The sequence below is a fragment of the Folsomia candida genome, unplaced genomic scaffold, assembly GCF_002217175.1.
Source record: "Folsomia candida strain VU population unplaced genomic scaffold, ASM221717v1 Fcan01_Sc010, whole genome shotgun sequence".
NCBI lineage: Eukaryota > Metazoa > Arthropoda > Collembola > Entomobryomorpha > Isotomidae > Folsomia > Folsomia candida.
In genome coordinates this window covers 5,336,727-5,357,101 of record NW_019091202.1, presented here as the reverse complement: position 1 = coordinate 5,357,101, position 20,375 = coordinate 5,336,727, and the positions used below count along the sequence as shown (strand labels likewise).

Genomic DNA, 20,375 nt, shown 5'->3' with positions numbered 1-20,375 from the left:
TACGTATATTGCAGATTTCAAAGTCTTGTCTGATAATCTACACGCTTAGAAAACTGGTATTAAATCACAACTGACCGTGTATCATGTATCACTTGACCGGCACGCGCACAGTGTAATAAAGGGCATTACAGTATTGTAATGTTGTGGCATGCAGAAGCAAATTATTACCATGAGGTATTAAATTACCACCAAATCAATACCTATACATGCAGGTTGTATAATACGTATGTCAGCTTACCACATTTTTAACAGTTTGTCTCCGATAAATATTGATATATTTAGACGTATTTATGTAGCATGAAATCATTCGCTGTGATTTTGAGTGTGCATTAACCCGACCGATCAAGTTTTTTATCGACTTTAAAGGATGTATTGAACTACTCGTCTATGGGGCAGTGCAAACAGGATGGTTCATGTTTAGTCGATTAGATTTGATAACATACGACATATTATAGCCTATCTTGTCATGTTATGGACAATTTATGACTTCACCCAAATTGAAAGCACACCTCGTGTTCAGCCTCTTCGACAAAAAATGCGAAATACCCACGTCTGTTACACTCTTAGCAATTTCATTACCAAAATGTTTACCGGGCGGAGTATCTATGTGACTCTACTGCCGTGGTAACTTTTTAATTACCGTGCGGTAACTATTGCTAAAGTTACTGACCCGGGATTGATTCACTATAACGAGGTATTAAAAACAACTCTGCTGAATAACAACAAAAACTCTTTTGCAGTAATAAATAATTACCATTGTTTAATGCCATTATTACTGTTTGGAGTATTATTAATATAATTTGGTATTTATTTTCATTACTGCCTAGGTAATATTAATTATTATTGTGGTAATGATTTCACTAAATTTTGTAGATATTTGTAAGCAATATTTTATTTAAATCATATTTTTATTTACGCCAAAGTTATACAAAATAGTTATTAGTTAAAAGTTCATTAATTATGTAATAAATGTAAAATTTACAATTCCGTCAGCAGTCCCAGGAGACGTCCAAATTGGCAAAATCTCAACAACGGCTTCGGCAAATGACTTCTGATCTCTAGTTACTGATGAATCCCTAAATAAATAAGAAAACGAATTTAATTCATTAATTAGATAGTAAACGATGTCATAAAATAAACTCACCCGTCTAGCTCGATCTGTTTAGCAGCAAACTTTGCAATGACTGAAAGTGAAATTTACATTTTAAAAATGCATGAATTATACCTAAATAAATACTTAAGTAAATTATTTATTTAGCATAAATCTAATTACCTTTAAATTTACTTTAAGAACCAACTTTTTAGCTGGAAAAGAATTCAAAGCAGAAACAAATTTTCTGGAGAGCGAAGTCCTCGTGCTTCTTTTGTATGTTGCGGTGTGAGTGCGCGTTAACTTTATTATCGAGTTTGCAAAATATATTTACCGGCGTAGTAATAAAAATACACCGAAAGTTGAAAGTGAAAGTTTTAGCTCATTACCCGCTAGCTAAATGGTTTAATACGACGCAGTATTATTCATGTTCTCTCACTGCAGTATTAAATTAACATAACTTGGTAACTTTACGTTACCGTTCGAGTTTTCCCGATAATACCAAACAATAATAAATACATTTTTTATATTATAATGAATTGTGGTAAACAATTTTATTACTGTAATGGGAAAATCAATGTCTACCAACCGTTCGGTAATAAACGACTTTGCATTTTTATTACCACAGTTCTAAGAGTGTATACATACATACGTTTTAAGCAAAATTAGAGAAAAACAAAAGCGTTGTATTTCATTCGGCCATAAACTAAATACAAAAGGAGGGATTAAACATGCACTACGTTATCGCTCTATCCAAACGGTTAAGTAAAATTAAATGTTATAATAAGTATTTTTAGTTTTGAATATTCGCAGTTATCAACGAGAACGATTAATTAATATTTACCCAGACGCATGGGTAAATGTCACGTCTATTTAGACGTGAGATAGATAAATGTGCATACAAGTGGTGCTCCGGACAGCATGTTCGGTGCGGGCTTGGAAGTTCAGTCTTTGTTGTAAGACGTGTACATACATACATATATTTTATGACTTCTCACAGAAAATAAGTGAACAACAAAACGGTCATATTACATCCACCTTTTCGTTACTCCACTGCTCTAATCTACATAAATGTTGCGTGTAATCATGTCTTACACTCGGACTGCAATACTTATTTATGGAACTCATGGATGACCCTTTATGTAAGGAATTCCTCAGATCTCTGGCCAGGCGTGATTAATTCTTGACGCAATTTACATAAAAACGTATGTATGTAATATTTACGTATGTACATATGTGCATAGTTAAATAAAATAATACTTATTGTGAGTATTATTTTATTTAACTATGCACATATGTACATACGTGCCCTACCAAACGTATAAATTTATTTAGAGCAGATACGTTCGACTCAAAATCAGTCATCACAAAGTCATCATTGAGTTTAGTTCATAATTATCAGCTTTTTGGATAATGTAATCTAAAAATTGTAAGTTTTCAGTTTCAATTTTCAAAAAGCACTTCATCAAATTTGCATAAATCTTAAATTTATCCGACCATTGCCTAAATTCATTGAACCTTGGCAAGAAACAGAAATCTTAATGTAAGTATTTTACCTTAAGATTTTTTTCTTTTTTAATAATAAATAGTGGCGAATACATGGACGGATTTGGATAATATATGCAAATATTTGGGAACTTTACAAAAATATAAACTCCATCAAACTCCAACCAATTGGCTCCTCGTAACTCGAATTGTGAACCAGACAATTTATAAAACCAGAATTTACATACATATTTACATAATCTTTTGATCTGACCACCTCGGTTATTGTGCGAATTCAAGTATTTGTAACCAATAGTATAAGACATATTTCTTATAATGTTGAGCGTTTCCTGTTCTTCCGTGAAGTTTAAGTTGAATAGGGTTCCAAATGCAGGACAACCCGCATCGTCAACAAGTTCCCTCCAGACGAAGTTTCTATTTCGAGGATGCCCGTCTACCTCCGTAGATCATCCAGGTGGAAATCAACCCGTTCCAGGGGCAGATGATACAAGGGGTGCCAACAGGTTCCTTCAAGGGCTGTAAGTCCAGTTGCATGCATCTGCATAATTCTAAAATGATAAAATTAATGCATGCCAATATTCCGTGTAATTTAATGCCGTTTATTTTTAAAAAATTTGTGTATGTAATAAAATAATAATATATATGCATGTGTGCATGCAGGACGCTGGATGTGTTTCATTCCGCGGGAAATATGGACGTAGAGCTACGGCTTGGAGCTGTATCTTCGAATTATTCATTCAGTTGCGGCTGCCCCCGCAGTGCTAATAATACAAAACCATTCGATCGCGTCCGTCTTCAAGATATCCGAGATGCTTAAATCCAAACATATTTTGAAAACGAGGCCGAAATTTCATCAATATTTTGTGGTTTGTACACATACATATAATTTCTTGTTCATCTTTACACAAATACATACATAAGTACATCATTAATATCTTTCAGTTCGGGGGGATCCGTCAATCTGTCCTGTTCCAAGCCCTTTCTGCCCTTGCAATAATGCTGCAAATACATTTTGTCTGAGAGGCTCGCTCTGTCCCCTCAACGTTTTCGAGAAATATATCCAACAAACCGAGAATGGCGACCAGTTTGTAGTTTGCTGCTTTGCGAAAGCCAATTTTTGCACGGAGCCACACCTCGTGACTGAGCAGGATTTTGAAGAACCACTCGCCCAAATGAACGCCATGATGGGGAAGAAACGGTCAGCTAACTATTCACATTCGTTGCTTTATTTAGTGCGCAATAAATTTATGAATAACGAGTGAAAATTATCTCAAAATTTTTGAAATGCATACTGAACAAGTATTTATTCATTTCATTTTCGTGAAGATTGAATGAATAATTGTATTCATTATTAACTTATCTCGAATACATTTGTATATTGAGAATTAATTACGAAGAAAAATGTGTTTTAAAATTTTTAATAAATGAATAATGAATGAATATTTTTCTCGATTTTTTAATTGAATAAATTTTGAATTAAGAAATATTGAACAGGTATGATGACGATACGGATGTCACGCTCGTCTGTCCCAGTACTGGGACAGAATTCCCATGCCATAAATTCATTCTGTCGGGACAAAGTGAAGTGTTCAAAGCTATGTTTGCGTCCAGTTGGAGTGAGGCCAAGACTAACAAGGTAGAACTGACTGGTGTTCAGAACATGACGGTGGATGCCTTGTTGAACTACATGTACAAGGGGGCCCTGGAAATACCGTTTTCCAGAAGTGATGTGGCCCTTGACCTACTAAAGGTGGCACATCAATACGAAATTCAGCCATTGGTCGATAAACTTTTGCTAATTTTGGAAAATGAGGACCTGGACAAGATTCCTGTTTCTACGGCGATCAATATGTTTTCGTTTGCTTTAAAACTACAAGATCAGGATAAATTTTTGGGACTGATGAAGAAATCGGTCGTGATAGTTAAAAGGTGAGTCTGATACAACAAATATAGTCTATCCACGGCAAGTTGAACCCGGAGATATGGAAGACTAAATCCCGGCCCATGCTTATTAACGTTGAACTGAGTTTAGTCTCCCATATCTCCGGGTTCAACTTGCCGTGGACAGATAGTATATACTACAATCAGGGTATGCTACCTCAGGTTTTTGGGGTTTTGTGGGTTTTAGTGGGTTTTGCTACAGCAATACCCACGGGTAGTCGGGGTAGTCGGGGTTTTCAAATTTAATAAAGCATTATAACAGGGCATTACTAATAAGTCTGATGTTAATTAGCTATGAAAATTAAATTATTAAGCTTTGTCTAATTAATAATGTATAAATTATTTAATAATAGCTTTGTTGAGAAATTACTTAAAAACCAGATTTAAAAAAAATACATGAGACACAGACTCAGTTTACCCCCAAAAACCCCGACTACCCTCAAAACCCAGGTAAAACCCCTGGGTATGGGTTTTCAATAGCAAAACCCCGGGGGTTTCCTTACCCTGACTACAATCTGCTTTTGATTATTCAAATGACGATACTCTAATTTATTGATACTATTTGCTGTTACGTATTCTCAGAAACGTTAAAAGTTTGGGTGATCATCCCGACTTTGGAGATCTCTTTTTGGAAAATGCATCCCTCGCGAAACAACTGTGTATCGAAATTGGCAAAATTTGAGGTGGCTAGACATGTGCATCATATTTACATATATTCAAATTTCCATAGAATGGTGGAGTTCTTTTAAAAATTACTATGATCTTTCTTAATTGCACAGATTTTTAACGACATATTTTCATAACAAAAACCTCCACAATTTATCACATGTCCATAAATTTATGTATGTACTCCAATAATTCTATAATTCGATAATTTTATAATTCTATAATGCACGTTTATGCACTTAAATACATTTTTTGTTTAAATAAATACATTGGTTCTTTCCTAAACCTTTTTCCTCAATTTACAGTGTATCAAACAATTGAGTACACGGTAAAACGGCTTTTCATTTAACTGTTAACAATTTTCTCCACAGCGATTAGTAATATACAGAAAGTTTATTATCTAACGGCAAATTTAATGCTGAATCCAATTCTGACAAGCATTTTTCGATACATCAGTCCGTTTGTCCAGTAGTAAATTGACAACCCAAAAATTTATAAATATGAAGTCAAAAAAATGAGTACACGGTAGGATATTTATGTGTTTTATAATTAACAACTTTAACCTAACAGGGTGTTTAGCCACATTTAGCTTCAATAACAGCTTATATTCGTCTGGGCATGGATTCCGACAATTTTTTTGTAAAATCTGGGTGAACTCCTCCCATGCTCCTGAAATAATAGTCTTCAAGTGATGCTTGGTAGACTTAGTCCTTTTGGCAATTTTGTGTTCGAGTTCGCACCACAAATGTTAATTGGGAATTAAGTCGGTGATTGGACTGCCCAGGGAAGCATTTTAATCTTCTTGTCTCGAAACCACTTGGTCCCCGTCTTCGCATATGTTTAGGGTCCGAGTTTTGTTGAGAATAGTAATCGCCCCCGATTTTCAGGTTTCGAAGGGATGAGATCAAATTTTCTTTCAAAATGTCCAAAATGACCACCTGAGTCATAATTCCGTCGATAAAGTGCAATTTGCCAACAATGTTCCACGCCAAGGACCCTAAGCCATAACGGAACCACCTTCAAGTTTTGCTGTCTTATGGATGCATTCCGGATTTAGTGCTTCATTCAACTTTCTCCATGCATGAACAACTGAAGCTGCTCCAAACATCTTGAACCAGCTTTCCTAGGTCCACATGGCATGTTTCCAATCGTTAATTGTCGAGGCGCTGTGATTTCTAGCCCATTTCAGGCATCGGCGTTGATTACGCTTTGAAATGAATGGTATCTTCATTTTCACTAGGGTATTTAAAATTTTTGCTCGCAGGCTGTTACTCACGGTTGTGGATTAATTGAAAGGGCTAACTCTTAGTTAACTTCTGCACAGTTTTTGGCGCAGATATCCTTCTGCTTGACATCACCTATTTAATGATTCTTCGCTCCAGACGAGCGGTGGTTCTTCATTTTAGACTTTTTCCTGTGCGATTGTCCATGGAGCCCATGACCTCCCATTTGGTGATAATTTTAGCAATTTTCGACTTCGTATGGTTTGTTTTTTTCACAAATTTGGTCACAGCAAAATCTTTCGTGATGAAGAGAAATATTTTTTTTCCTTCCTCATGACAAAACTGATGTGTCGCCATTTTTGCTAAGATCTGTGTTCTACATTATTGAAATACTTCATGAAAGTTCTCTAATTAGCTACGATATACTGTAATTAATTATAATTTTAACTTACTGAAGACTGGAGGTAAGAAACTGAAAATATTTAAACTAACCTTGCAACGTACACTCAATTTTTTGATGTGGCGTTTGGTTTTTCCCGGATAAATCTCACAATTCACGCAGAAATGATTGGTTTGCATGAAATTAGCAACGAAATTTAGATTCCTCATTAAATTCTGTATTATATATGCATATTTCATTGTCAAACTTTCAAAAATAAATAATTTATGCAATGCTGAGTGAAGAGCCGTTGTACCGTGTACTCAATTGTTTGATACACTGTATTTCATAAATCGGATACAAGTTATAATTTTGAACACACAATTGCCCCCAACATTTTTACAACTCCACAAATTAGCAATATCCCGATAAATGCAATCGCCTTATTTACAACGTGATCCCCGCCATTGCACCCATTTCCAGTGCAGTAACATTTCTCCACGGTTCGAACAAATCCCACTTTTGGTAGGATAAAATCATATTGTCGTCCACTGAAGCACTTCTTCCCTTAAAACTCCCCAGGTCAGAGGGGGCGTTTTCACATCCCCGTAAGATGACGAGACTCCCGCCAAATTCGGATCTCCCGCGGTAGGTTACGCACGTCACGTTCCCCGTATTTCGGGCCGTCGTGGCGTTCATGGTGTGTCGGACACTGGCTAAAAAGGAAAATGTTTATCTAGTTATTTAAGTAGGTAGAATTTCATGGATTAAATTTATACGAAATTTCGTGCCGAGTTTACGAAAAGTCTAGTATGAAGTCAAGTCACGTTAGTTTTTGTAACCCAGTTACTTTTCCAAAATTTTGAAAGCCAATTTAATGAAGTCTCAAGAACACGTAAGCACGCCTGATTTACTAAGGCATGCATATAGTGAAGATTTACATGTGATTTTCGTTCGTAATCTTTGCAGAATTTGGAAACCGGAATCAAATGTATAACGCAATTTTCTAGGTTACAAATGTCGACGTGAGTTATTTCATACATGTGTTTAATCAATTTTAACACGAATCATGCAACACATAATATCCCATCACAGAGCGTACTAAGATGTTGCTAATGTATGTATGTACATATGTATTTATTTATTTGTTTAATAAGTTTATTAATATTCATCACTTAAACCCAATTAAATACGTACACACTTAAAAATAATGTAACCCTTTAAAAAAAGTAAATGCAGTCTCAATTTCATATTAAAAGTGTAAACTATGCCCACTCCAGAATAAGGCCATCCATTGTCCATATTGTGTCATCAAGAATTTTAGCACCCACACTACCCAACGTAAACATTAAGAGATAAGGAATTTTAATCCAGGAAAGGTAGGAAGACCTAAACCATTTATGAACAGGTGGTACATTTCCATCAAAACTGGCTTCTCAATGTGTGACAGGTGCATGCATACATACAAACCATTGTTGCCAATGGCAACTTGCCATGGTAACAATTTTGGATAAATATCTGACTGTTCACTGGTTTATGTATGTCCACTTCAATTGCATTACATCTTGATGCCGCAGCATTTCATACCCGCAGGTCCGATCTTGTGCATGCAAAAGGTATTCTGATATGTATATGTACATATGTGCACTACTTTATGTTCATCACCTTGTTTTTCTCATCTTGAGCATTAGTTCCTTCTGACTGGATTAATCTCGTGCTACTATATGCACAGATGTTTCCAATTTATTGTAAAATTTAAACCCTTTGCCATACATAAATATGTTTGTTTTTAGTTGAAGCTGGAGTTACATATTTTGCTGATATTCGGGAAATACGCAATCCATTAACGTTATTATTTCATCGCAGCGAATATTTTTTATAAACTGGAATTTTTCACGAAAATTTCTCCGTACACTCTTAAAAATAATGTTAACCTTTTCAAAAGTAATTGCGTTTGCAATTCTACATTGAATAAACGTTACTAAATTCTGAGTAAGTTTAAAAGGAGAAAGGAAGTTTAAAAGGTTACTCTGGGTTTAGTATGATTTTAATACCAATTTTGCGTATCAATCTCAAAAATATTTATTCTCAAAAATCACCAAATGACGATGCAAGTGTGGCATCGAAAGCTTGTAATAAATTGGTTTATATCAAAAACCATGTTTCCCGAGCATTCGTATGATTTACTTAACATAAAACTTCATTTGCATTTGAAAAGGTTACATTATTTTTAAGAGTGTACCTAAAAAATCTTGTGAATTCAAGTATTTATAACTGGAACATAAATATTTAAAATGTTGAAAATTTCCTGCTCGTCTGTAAAATTTAAGTTGGAACGGGTGCTAAGAATAGGACAAAATGAGCCCTCATCGTCAACTGGTTCCCTCCAGAGCAAATTTATTTTTCGAGGATGTCCATCAACAATTGACACCAAGTCCAGAGTTCGAAATCAACCTGAACAAAATGCAAGTACTATAAACGGTGCAAATAGGTTCCTGCAAGGGCTGTAAGTTCAATCCTGCTTAACTAAATAAAATTACTCAAATCAATGCGTACAATAGATTATAATATTGCGGAGAAAATGGTTAAACGTGATGGGTTTGATCTGAATTTCAGTCCGCTCTCAATGTTAATCAAGTGGGCACGTTTTTTGCTGAACGCTTAATCACTTTCCCCGCAATAGTGTGCAGGTACATACACATAGCCAGATGCGGAGGGGGAACGTGCATATATTGTGGCATGAAAAATGTGGGTGGATGATTTTGAGTCGCCCATCTTACTCGTGTTAAGCCACAGATACATATGCAGTTCACATATGTATGTAGATCCCCGATCTCAAATCACTCTAATGCTAAAAACCTTGCACAATTTTGTGAAATCCTGCCTGTCGTATACAAATCGGCGTTTTCCGATGACGTAATATATGAACGTCCTCAGGTCCTAGCGGATGGATGCCAGTAACGCCGGAGATCTGCGCATGGAAACTATAGTTTACGACTTAAGGTCATTTTTTAAATAAGAATTTGACCAAAATCTTAGTTCTCTACTTAGTAAAATTGCCGATAAACTTGTAGCGGCGCACCGAGAATTTTACCCGGTTGCGACGGCGCTTAGAATATTTAGTGATTTGATTTAATTTGATTTAATTTGATTTAAACCTTTATTCACGTGTTAATAGTTATCAGTTTACAAAACTGGTGACAGCGTCAGGGGCGTGGAGCTCTTATCAGATTTAATGCAAAGTCTTAAATACGTAATTTGTTTATGTATATGCAGGACGCTGGACGTGTTTCATTCCGCCGGAAGTCTGGACGTCGAACTACGTCTATACTCTGATCCTGCAAGTTCGAGTTGGAACTTTGCTTTGGGATGCAGCTACTGTAACAACACTAGTAGAGCTGCACCCGATCGCGTCCGTCTCGAAGAGATCAGAGATGTTCAGATAAACACATATTTCGAGAATGATTCGGGAAGTTCTTCAACCTTTAGTGGTTCGTATATACATTTACAATTTCGTACCTTTTGTTTTATTACCAAGTTTACATAAGTGCAGAAAGAAAGGTCGAAGGTTAACTAAATGTTCATAGGCATGGTATTTTTTATTAATATCTTTCAGTTCGTGGGGATCCATCAAAGTGTCCTTTTCCTAACGCTCTCTGTCCATGCAATAATGCTGCCAATACGTTTTGTCTGAGAAGGCCACTCTGTCGACTCAGCATTTTCGAGAAGTACATCCAAGAAACCAACAATGGCGACCAGTTTGTACTTTGCTGCTTTGCAAGTGTCAATTTTTGCACGGAACCACATGTCGTGTCGGAAAAAGATTTTGAAGAACCACTCACCCTGCTGAACACCATGATGGAGAAAAAACGGTCAACCTGTGCCGATTATGAGGATAAGGATATCACACTCATCTGCGCCAGTACTGGGACAGAATTCCCTTGCCATAAGTTCATTCTTTCGGCACAAAGTGATGTCTTCGTGGCTATGTTTGCGTCAGGAATGATGGAGACGGAGATGAACAAGGTAGCTCTGACGGGCGTTCAGGACGAGACGATGGATGCTCTGCTGAGCTACATGTACAGAGGGAGCTTGCAAGTACCGTATTCTAGAAGTGACGTAGCCCTTGAGCTACTTCAACTGGCACATCAGTACGAAATTCATTCATTGGTCGAAAAACTTTTGAAAATTTTGGACAATGAGGAATTAGAGAAGATTTCGGTTTCCACGGCAATCAAGATGTTTGCATTTTGTATAAAGTTGCAAGATTTATCTGAATTTTCAGGATTGATGAAGAAATCGGTTGTCATTATTAAAAGGTGAGTCGGGTAGGCTTGCAAATTTTTTTGGTTTTGTTATTGAATTATTTTTTGTCGCTAATTTCTGTTGCTCATTATCAGCAATGGTGAAACTTTAGAAGATCATCCAGACTTTGGAGACCTCTTTCTGGAAAATCCATCCCTTGCGAAGCAACTGTCTGTCAAACTTTGCAACACGTGAGGTACACACATAATTTTCCTGCTAAAAATGCTGAACTGCTTTTAAAAACTGCTCTGACTATCAGTGTCAATTAAATGTTCCAAGTTCCCTAGTGTACCAAGTCAATAATTACAATTACTTACAATTACTTAGTTTATGAAAAATAAATGAGTAATTAAATCATGCATATCAAAATTTGGGGCAAATATTCCGGGGGGGATTTACTCATAAGAACGGTGCGTCCTTCTTTAGTTGTCATATACGCATCAATTTATAAATAATTCTGGGAGTGATTTTTTTGTTCAAATGAATACAAAATAAATCGCGTCTTTTTGAAACCTCTTATTATTTTTATTTCACCAGAATTGTTATACATACATAGCAACCAACTTATTTATGCATTACTCTGGTCACACAATTCCGCCAAACATTTTGACAACTCCACAAATTAGCAACATCCCGATAAACCCAATCGCCTTATTTACCACGTGGTCCCCGCCATTGCACCCGTTTCCAGTGCAGTAACATTTCTCCACGGTTCGAACAAATCCCACTTTTGGTAGGAGAAAATCATATTGTCGCCCACTGAAGCACTTCTTCCCCTTAAAATTCCCCAGGTCAGAGGGGGCGTTTTCACATCCTCGTAAGATGACAAGACTCCCGCCAAGTTCGGATCTCCCGCGGTACGTTACGCACGTCACGTTTCCAGTATTTCGGGCCGTCGTAGCGTTCATGGTGTGTCGGACACTGGCTGGAAGGGAAAATATTTATAAACTTGTTGAAGTGGGAAGAATTTAGTGGGTTAAATTTATACAAAATTTCGTGTCGAGTGTATGAGAAAGTTACGTTAATTTTTGTAACTTTTCAAAATTTTGGAAGTCAATTTTACTTCACCAAGTCTCAAATTTATACATACGTAAACGTTCCTGATTTGATGAAGTATAAAAGAAAAATTTTAATAATCTGATATTAGTTCGCAATCTTTCCAACATTTGAAAACAGACTAATAAATAATACATACGAGTTTGCGAGTTGCAAATGTCGACGTGAACCTTTTCATTCATAATTACATATCTCATGATGGCATTTATCCATAAAATTATTGTAAAATCTCGAATAATTATTTCAAATCTTGTTCAAAATCATGCATAATTACCAGCCACATTAATGTCGCCAAATCCGAAGCAATCCGTCCGCAAATAACTTGGCGGGATGGGGGACTTATCACACCCAGGGGATGACATGTTTGAGTGGGGTGGATCAATATGGATGCACGAGTAGCACTTAATGTCTAAATATTGATGGAAAACCATAAAAATTAAAAAATTTGAGTTTCTGATAAATTTAATAAATGATTTTTTTTCTTCAAAATTTTACACATTTTAATTAATTATGTATGTACATGCCTGGAGCCGGTGGGGGCGGATTATACCCGCATTGCACGTTATACGGCCAGTCGCAAATCTGCTGAGCTACGTTAAAATGCAGACCGGTGGGGCAAGGCCGGATGACCTGTTGACCATTATCACATTGAATGAAGGTCGAACAGTTAGCCGGGTTGGGGGACAATCTGGTCGTGTCGCATCCTAAAAGGTCAAACAATCTTTTACCGCAACCCAGTAACAAATCGCTACCAAAAAGTATTTACATTATATATTTTTTCCTTACTTTGTCCCCACACAGAGGTGCACATTACCAAAACTACGAACGCTGTACAGTTCCAGCTCCACATATTGCAAAACGATTAAATATTTATGTATGAATATTAGCAAAAATATGCAAAATTAACAAGGCTGCTTCCCACAGAAAAGTGTATGCCATTAACTAGATCGGGAACAAATTGCATCGAGAGGAACAAGGTTAATGTGCAGGAAACAGGGCGAGTAGTTACATATTTGTCGATTAATGCATATGTGCATGTGTACTTAGAATTGTGCAATGGATGCATATGTCATAAAAATTAATACCAAGCATTTCGCCAATTTTTGGGATGATATACTTAAATAGTTGGCGAATTCATGGTAGGGTTTTATTCTGTGGCAATAATTCACATGTGCGACAAATATTAGACTAGAAAATGTGTCTCATAAGTTTCTAGATGCCATGAGCATTGTAAAACTTACAACTCTAGTCATAAAATGATAACAAGATTATGTACAAATTTGCCACAAACACAATTAAATAATTACAACATGAAGTACGTTAACATTTTATCTCCTTTCAAGATAAACAAATTATCCAGCTCAATGCCGATTTTTGTCCATGATATCATCCCCCCCTGTCTGGAGAGCTTTGTTGTTTGAATATTTTTCAAATATGATACGATCCAGTTTTATTGAGCAATATTTCCATCCCGTTATTGTGAACATGGACATTAACTAGTATTAAATATGTATGAGTCCTAAATATTATATGGTAAACTTTTCATGCAAATATTCTCATGCAAAAATTACTTAAAAATTTGTCGCTTTAAGGTGTACTACATTACATATGGTAGATACGAAGTAATTTAATTGAATATAAATAAATATGTAAAATTTACATTGTAAATCAACATAATATTCACTGATGACTATCTAAATGTTAAAGAAATTAGGACTTATTTCATAACTTTGTCAAATTTGTTTGTCCTTAATAATTTAATGAAATGCCCACATTAAGCTATTAAAATTTGCATAAGCAGATCATTCCGTTATTCCAGATATCTCTCTACACATTGCACACACGCCATTATGATAACAACATTTTGCCGTGACATAATAATCTATCTCTCACACTTATTCTGTCATCGATAAGCAAGATTGATTCGATGACACAAACTATGTAATTAATTTACGCCCTATTCACTTGAAAAATCCCAATTTAGAGTCCTTGCTCCTTGCAGATCAGTCATATCTTGACGCTCAGTTCGGCACCATGTCGTCGCCCAAGTTCCTCCTGATACTCGTCGCGCTGTCCGCGGTCGCGGCCAGTTCCGCGAAATATTCTGGATATGTTGTGATCCGCGCGACGCCAACGTCTCAACAACATCTCGCCATCCTCCGTCAACTGGACACCACCGGGCTGTACGACTTCTGGGCCGGACCGTTCAAAATTGTTGGACAGAGTTGTGACATTATGGTCTCCCCGAAGCAGAAGGGAGATGTCGTCGCTACTTTGAAGGCAGCCAGGATGTCGCATTTCGTCATGATTGATGACGTCGAGATGTAAGTTGAAATATAAGCAAAGTTAGCATATTGAGAGAGGTGGATACTTTATGTGAACATTGAACATTTGTCTGTCCATGTATATGTACATACATACGTTCGTTCACGTACAAGTTATTATTAAATAAGTCAGAGCAACTAATTACATACCAGTTCATGAATTTAAGCTGGTGCTCTTATGCATTATAGTTTATGTGATAGTCTGTCCGTCTGTCCGGTCATATATCTGTCTACATCATGCATACATAAATATTAAATAAGTCAAAAATACGAACAAGATACTAATTAAATTTCTAGTCATTTGACCCCATAAGTTCCATCGAATATTGAATTTTAGTCCGATATTCTGTCTCGGTATACATCTCTCCCGCCACTTTCTTACATCCGGTTACCGATCTTTATAGTTTATCTTGATAAATTACAGATTACTCCAAGATGAACGAAACCGTTTGGACGCTAAGCAGTCAGGAAACATGACCTGGACCGAATATCACAGAATGGACACGGTACATAAAACATTTCGTCGTCCTAATTCATAAAAGACCTAAGTGCAGTCGATGCTCAATTCAGAAAAGACCTAAGTGCACAGAAAAAAAGTAAAAAAAGACCTATGTGCAAGTATGTATTTACATATGGCTAAATCGCGCGATATATATGAAAAATCATTTTGGCAAGATTTAGCCATAAGTAAATACATACTTGCATATAAGTCTTTTTTTACTTTTTTTCTGTGCACTTAGGTCTTTTCTGAATTGAGCATCGACTGCACTTCGGTCTTTTCTGAATTAAACACGGACTGCACTTAGGTCTTTTCTGAATAAAGCATCGACTGCACTTAGGTCTTTTATGAATTAGTACGACGATTTCCAAAAATTCTTCACCACAATTTAAAATTATTTTAACCAAATTTACTCCCCAGATCTACGCCTGGATGGACGGCCTCGTCGCCGCGAACCCAAATCTCGTCTCTATCGAAACTTACGGCTCATCAAATCAAGGCAAACCCTTAAAAGTCCTTAAAGTTTCGACCGGAGGATCTAACAAACCCGCATTCTGGATCGACTCGGGTATGACACCTTAAGTAATCATCCTTATCACCACTCCGATTAGCACCACCTTATCATATACATTCCATCCAGCCATCCACGCCAGGGAATGGATTTCCCCCGCTGTCAACACCTACATCATGAACGATCTAATCCACAACATCAATCATGCCAATCTTCGAGCCGGGATAGATTTCTATTTTGCCCCCTTGATCAACCCCGACGGGTACGAGTACACCTTCACGACGGACCGGATGTGGCGTAAGAGCAGGTCGACAAACGTCGGCAGCGCCTGCATCGGGACGGACGTCAACCGAAATTTCGGCTTCAAATGGGGCGTCGACAATGACGGATCGAGTCCAAACCCGTGCACGGAGACGCATCGTGGCGCTGACGCCTACTCAGAACCGGAAGCTGATCATGTCAACAATTATATCAGCGGGAAGGCCAATTCCACCAATTGGACCGCTTTTATCACGCTGCATTCATATTCACAGCTGTGGATGAGTCCGTACGGCTGGTCGGATCAAGCAGCTGATCTTCCAGCTGATTTGGCCGAATTGGTGGCTGTATCGAATCAGTGTGTCGCCGCGTTGACGGCGGTGCATGGGACGCAATACCAGACTGGAGCGGCGAGTCAGATTTTGTGTAAGTAATGTGGGGTAAGATGAAAGTTGAGGGGAAATATGAGATTTGTATTGGAAATATATTCGTAGAAATTTGCATTCACTGAAGTTTGAGATTTTTACGTGATAAATGAATGAATTAATACTTTATTGATATATGGCCCTCATCAAATTCAATTACATATTTTTACGTGATAAATATATCAGATTTTGTTTGGGAAATATGAGATTTTTTGTATGAATTTTTTAAAGATTTTGACACCAGATATAAGATTTGTTTAATGGGAAATATGAGATTTTCCGTGCAAGATTTTATACACTTTGCCATATTATATTCTTTTATTGGAAGTATGATATTCATTGTGGAAAATTTGCAATTTTTAAAGGCAAACATATTCGAAATTATGTGTAGAAAAATTGCAAAAATTTTAGCCACTAATCCCGCTTAAAATTTCAGACAAGTCCAACGGTTCCAGCCGAGATTGGGCTAAAGGTGACGGAGGCTTCAAATGGGTTTACACCATCGAGTTACGAGACACCGGGCGCTACGGGTTTGTCCTCCCGCCAGAGCAGATTCTCCCCACGGCGCAAGAAACCTGGGCGGGAGTTCAAGTCTTGGCGAGACACATCCTCACCAAATAAACAGAATACATACATGCAAATCATATGCAAATTAATTGATTGTAAAGAATTACTTAAATTCTGTCGGCACCATTTCTTACTAGTAATAAATAATTTCATGCAATACTTTAGTTTTTTTATTGTAGCACTGCTTTCGCTTGGCATAAATTTGCATACCCTTTACTATTTGCATCGAACTTTAATTATATAATATTAATTGCATGATAAACTGTCAATATAAAATGTGTAGGTTTGACACAACATGTTACTAGTGAACATATGCAAATATTTATCTCGCACACTTGGGCACTGCGTATTCATTTATTTGCCATTATCCTTTGCGTATACGAATAAGCAGGACTCTTCTCATCATAACCAAGTAATCGTTATCGAGAGCTTATCAGTATGCATAAACTGATAAAGGTAGATGAGTAAACCTTAAGTATTTAATTGACGTATTGTATTGTTCATATGATTTACGACCATGACATACGCAGATAATTAATTACCACCTGGGCATTCCAAGCTTACTGTTTAAATAATAACTTGGGCTCGTTATATATGTACATGCATACGCTCTTTTAGTACTTACACACAATACACTTACACACATAAAAAAACACATCGTCCGTTAAGCAGTATATCAAAACCGTACATTCAAATGTATTCAGCACAGGCCAAAAAATAAGGTAAATAAGGCAAAATTACCGACTTATTTAAGTACAGCTGTTATCAATTTTCGCAACATTTGTACTGTATTAAGCATGTTAATAATATGCAAGAGTATACATACATATGTGAAACTCCATCCGTTGAAAATTGAGAAATTCTTCGTCAGATTAAATCACCACAATAATTGGGCTAAGAAATTTCAGAAAGAACACATTTTTACGTGCTTTACACTAAATTTTATCTAAACTAAATTTTATCTAAGATACAACATTTTATACGAGTCTTCTGCACAAACATCGGCAAATTCTTAGTACGGTCGATTTTGACACGGGTGGTTTTCTTCAGTTGAGATCAAAACAAACTGAAAAAGTGTATTTGTTCCCTTATGGTATAAATATTCTCTTGAACATATTTATATTCAGGTTGTCCGCCTGCCTAGAAAATGTCCAAGGCCGAAGGGATCCTCGAAGAGCTATTGGAATGTTGCATATGCCTAGAATTGTGCCAGCCACCGATCCACCAATGTAAAAATGGGCATAATATTTGCTCCTTTCACATCCCCGAGATCGGTGACTTGTGTCCAATTTGTCGGGTGCGATACGAATTTGGCGGTTCTAGAAACCTGCTAGCTGAGAATATTATCTCCAACATTTTGAAAAACCGGGAAATAAAAGTGGAGAAAGAAGAGGCAAAAGAAGAGCCAACAGTACAATCTGATGAGTAAGCGAATGAGCTCTGATTTTAAAGTCTTGCAAAGTTTTGTTAAATTTTTAAGACAAACTCTAAATTTTTAAGTCAATTTTCTAAAATATTTTGAATTTCAAAAATGCATATTGTTTGTAGCCAAATTACAGGAGCTGGAGCCCAGGTTCTTCCTCGACCTCCATCTAGAATGGGAACGTCGATATTAACAACTCAGCGGACGCTAACTACGAACTCGACTTGGCCAGGGGCCAAACCTTTAAAATCATTGGCTGTGTATTCTAAGCCACCCCCGCCTTCTGAGTTTGCAACGCCTCTCAAGTCGTTGGCTACATATTCACCAACGTCACCTACTGCGACAACGCCAACCTCACCCCTTACTTTATTTGGGCCAAGGTCACCCTTTGCGACTCCTGCAACGGTAGGAACGACACAACCGATTTTTCACCGCCCCTTGAAAAATTTTACCTCACGGCCTGCATTGCCTGTGATTCAACCTACGCCAATACAAGCAATGTCGTCCGCGTCACCTTCAACTTCACCAGATTCGGCGCAATCTTCAATTCCAAGCTCACCGGCCCCACTTCCTGTAACGTCATCAGTTTTTCCAATGGTTCCATCAGATTCACCTGTGACGCCACCAGCTGCGTCAGTTACAAACTCACCGGCTCTACTTCCTACAACTCCACCAGCTATTCCAGGTCCAGCGTCATCGGGTTCATCGGCTCCAACGTCACCAGCCCCACTTCCGTTGTTACCGTCAGTTCCAACGCAGCATCGTTTCCAATCATCTGATTCTTCCCCCAATGATGATAAACCGGAAGAGGATCACATAAACGATAATATTGCGTGGGTGAAAGTAGATGGACAGTGGATTGAGCAACGTAGCAATACCACGGTTTCTATAGAAACTAGACCGACCACAGCCGCCACACTGGTACCCGACATCAGTTTGGATACTGTTCGTAAGAAGTATGAAACCCTCTCAAAGGTTCGAGGCATTGGGGTTCTGGTTACGCCATGGCCACCAAGCTCATCAACCATACGTCGTGCGTCAAACGTAATGGGTCAGGTTGAATCGGGCGATGAGAATTTTGAATAAAATACTAGGCATCGAAGCCAAGAAGCGAAGAGATGCATGTACATACATGCAAATTGATGTATAAATGTATGCAATTAATCAATCATTAAAAATTACCCGCCCTAAGTATATAATTGCTGTAAAAATATAGATAGAAGTAGTGGTGATCTGCGTCATAGTCAAAATTATACTTAACTGCATTCAAGAACTTCTAGGTTTCAGGTCTCCAGGGTAACCTTAAGCCCTTTGATTAACCAAGTATTTGTTTGTGAAGAACATGGTCACGTGACTGCAATGAATTAGAAAATCTAATGTCAGATAATAAAAGTATGCAATGCTAAAAATTATTCCTAAACATTATTAACTCCATAATTTATACAACTTGCATGCATATGTTTCAATTAATAAAATTTCTTAATTATGAAATCCGCGTGAAAATTACCCCATGAAGAAAAGTAAGATGGGAAGCAATTAATAACTGTCCACCGACAAGTACATAGAAACGCTTTGTGTTTTCAGTATATACCGATGCACCAAATTCACGATCAGTCAGTAAAATTGGACCAAATTTCAAAATTAGTACAAAGATTTTTGGCTCGTCCAAGTGTCCGTAAGCTACAAAAAAATCGATAGACCAGAATCGTCATAAAAGGGGACGACGTCAAAGTTTGTTAAGACCCTGGTACATACGTATAAAGTATGTACATATTTATGAAAGTTCTGTAATTAAGCTTGTATGTACATAGGAGTAGGCAAGTTAGTGCCAAGGGTTTTGCTATTAAGCGAGAGTCGTAATTGAATATATCCAGAATTAAACTATGTACCAATTCATGTAAAGTTTCTGGAACAATTGGAGGTTTAATGGCACTCAAATAAGAAAATATTGTTCCCGTGTACAGGTTGTCCATAATTATGTAACGGCCACCAAGTAACCAAGCTAACATTATCGGGGCGCCGAAAGTCTGATTGCCAAATATTTTCAAACTCTCCCTCGTCACTTGACCTAAGAGAATAGCGGTTATTTGCATCAAATTTAAACCAATGTTTTGCATCGTCTCCACCCAATTTTTCAGATCGCTTCCTGGCTGCGCCATTAAACATATTATCCCACACGAAATTAGAAGTCCCGCCCAGACG

At 37.2% G+C, this 20,375-nt stretch overlaps 5 protein-coding genes and 1 long non-coding RNA gene across 8 annotated transcripts; 4 read left to right on the top strand and 2 right to left on the bottom strand.

Annotated features, from left to right (window-relative positions):
- Positions 1-924: 924 nt before the first annotated feature.
- Positions 925-1,571, bottom strand: LOC118436884. Its single transcript, XR_004835760.1, has 3 exons — positions 1,274-1,571; positions 1,145-1,184; positions 925-1,076 (listed from the first exon to the last, which is right to left on the bottom strand). It is a non-coding gene; the product is annotated as an uncharacterized LOC118436884 (long non-coding RNA).
- An 831-nt stretch (positions 1,572-2,402) lies between these two features.
- On the top strand, positions 2,403-8,070 carry LOC118436704 (kelch-like protein 23). The gene is made up of 6 exons (XM_035855257.1): positions 2,403-2,519; positions 2,680-3,114; positions 3,257-3,462; positions 3,539-3,794; positions 4,091-4,525; positions 5,120-8,070. Exons 4-6 carry the CDS (start codon positions 3,769-3,771, stop codon positions 5,217-5,219), a joined length of 561 nt encoding a protein of 186 aa, XP_035711150.1. The 5' UTR covers positions 2,403-2,519; positions 2,680-3,114; positions 3,257-3,462; positions 3,539-3,768; the 3' UTR covers positions 5,220-8,070.
- A 291-nt stretch (positions 8,071-8,361) lies between these two features.
- On the top strand, positions 8,362-11,622 carry LOC110854513. Of its 3 annotated transcripts, XM_035855256.1 has the most exons (6): positions 8,362-8,421; positions 8,599-8,714; positions 9,071-9,311; positions 10,082-10,296; positions 10,422-11,124; positions 11,206-11,622. In XM_035855256.1, the coding sequence occupies exons 3-6, from the start codon at positions 9,100-9,102 to the stop codon at positions 11,303-11,305; spliced, it is 1,230 nt and encodes a 409-aa protein (XP_035711149.1). In that variant the 5' UTR covers positions 8,362-8,421; positions 8,599-8,714; positions 9,071-9,099; the 3' UTR covers positions 11,306-11,622. The 3 variants fall into 3 exon arrangements, with proteins under 3 accessions (XP_035711149.1, XP_035711148.1, XP_021958638.1); XM_035855255.1 differs by having other exon boundaries at positions 8,599-9,311; XM_022102946.2 differs by lacking the exon at positions 8,362-8,421 and having other exon boundaries at positions 8,488-8,714.
- Positions 11,612-13,154, bottom strand: LOC110854516. The gene is made up of 4 exons (XM_022102949.2): positions 12,953-13,154; positions 12,691-12,870; positions 12,441-12,575; positions 11,612-12,035 (listed from the first exon to the last, which is right to left on the bottom strand). Exons 1-4 carry the CDS (start codon positions 13,014-13,016, stop codon positions 11,695-11,697), a joined length of 720 nt encoding a protein of 239 aa, XP_021958641.1. The 5' UTR covers positions 13,017-13,154; the 3' UTR covers positions 11,612-11,694.
- A 1,006-nt stretch (positions 13,155-14,160) lies between these two features.
- Positions 14,161-16,909, top strand: LOC110854435 (carboxypeptidase B). Its single transcript, XM_022102872.2, has 5 exons — positions 14,161-14,490; positions 14,915-14,996; positions 15,410-15,557; positions 15,630-16,184; positions 16,620-16,909. The coding sequence occupies exons 1-5, from the start codon at positions 14,201-14,203 to the stop codon at positions 16,802-16,804; spliced, it is 1,260 nt and encodes a 419-aa protein (XP_021958564.1). The 5' UTR covers positions 14,161-14,200; the 3' UTR covers positions 16,805-16,909.
- A 380-nt stretch (positions 16,910-17,289) lies between these two features.
- LOC118436874 (vegetative cell wall protein gp1-like) lies at positions 17,290-19,585 on the top strand. Its single transcript, XM_035855525.1, has 3 exons — positions 17,290-17,472; positions 17,878-18,175; positions 18,299-19,585. Exons 2-3 carry the CDS (start codon positions 17,898-17,900, stop codon positions 19,257-19,259), a joined length of 1,239 nt encoding a protein of 412 aa, XP_035711418.1. The 5' UTR covers positions 17,290-17,472; positions 17,878-17,897; the 3' UTR covers positions 19,260-19,585.
- Positions 19,586-20,375: the final 790 nt, after the last annotated feature.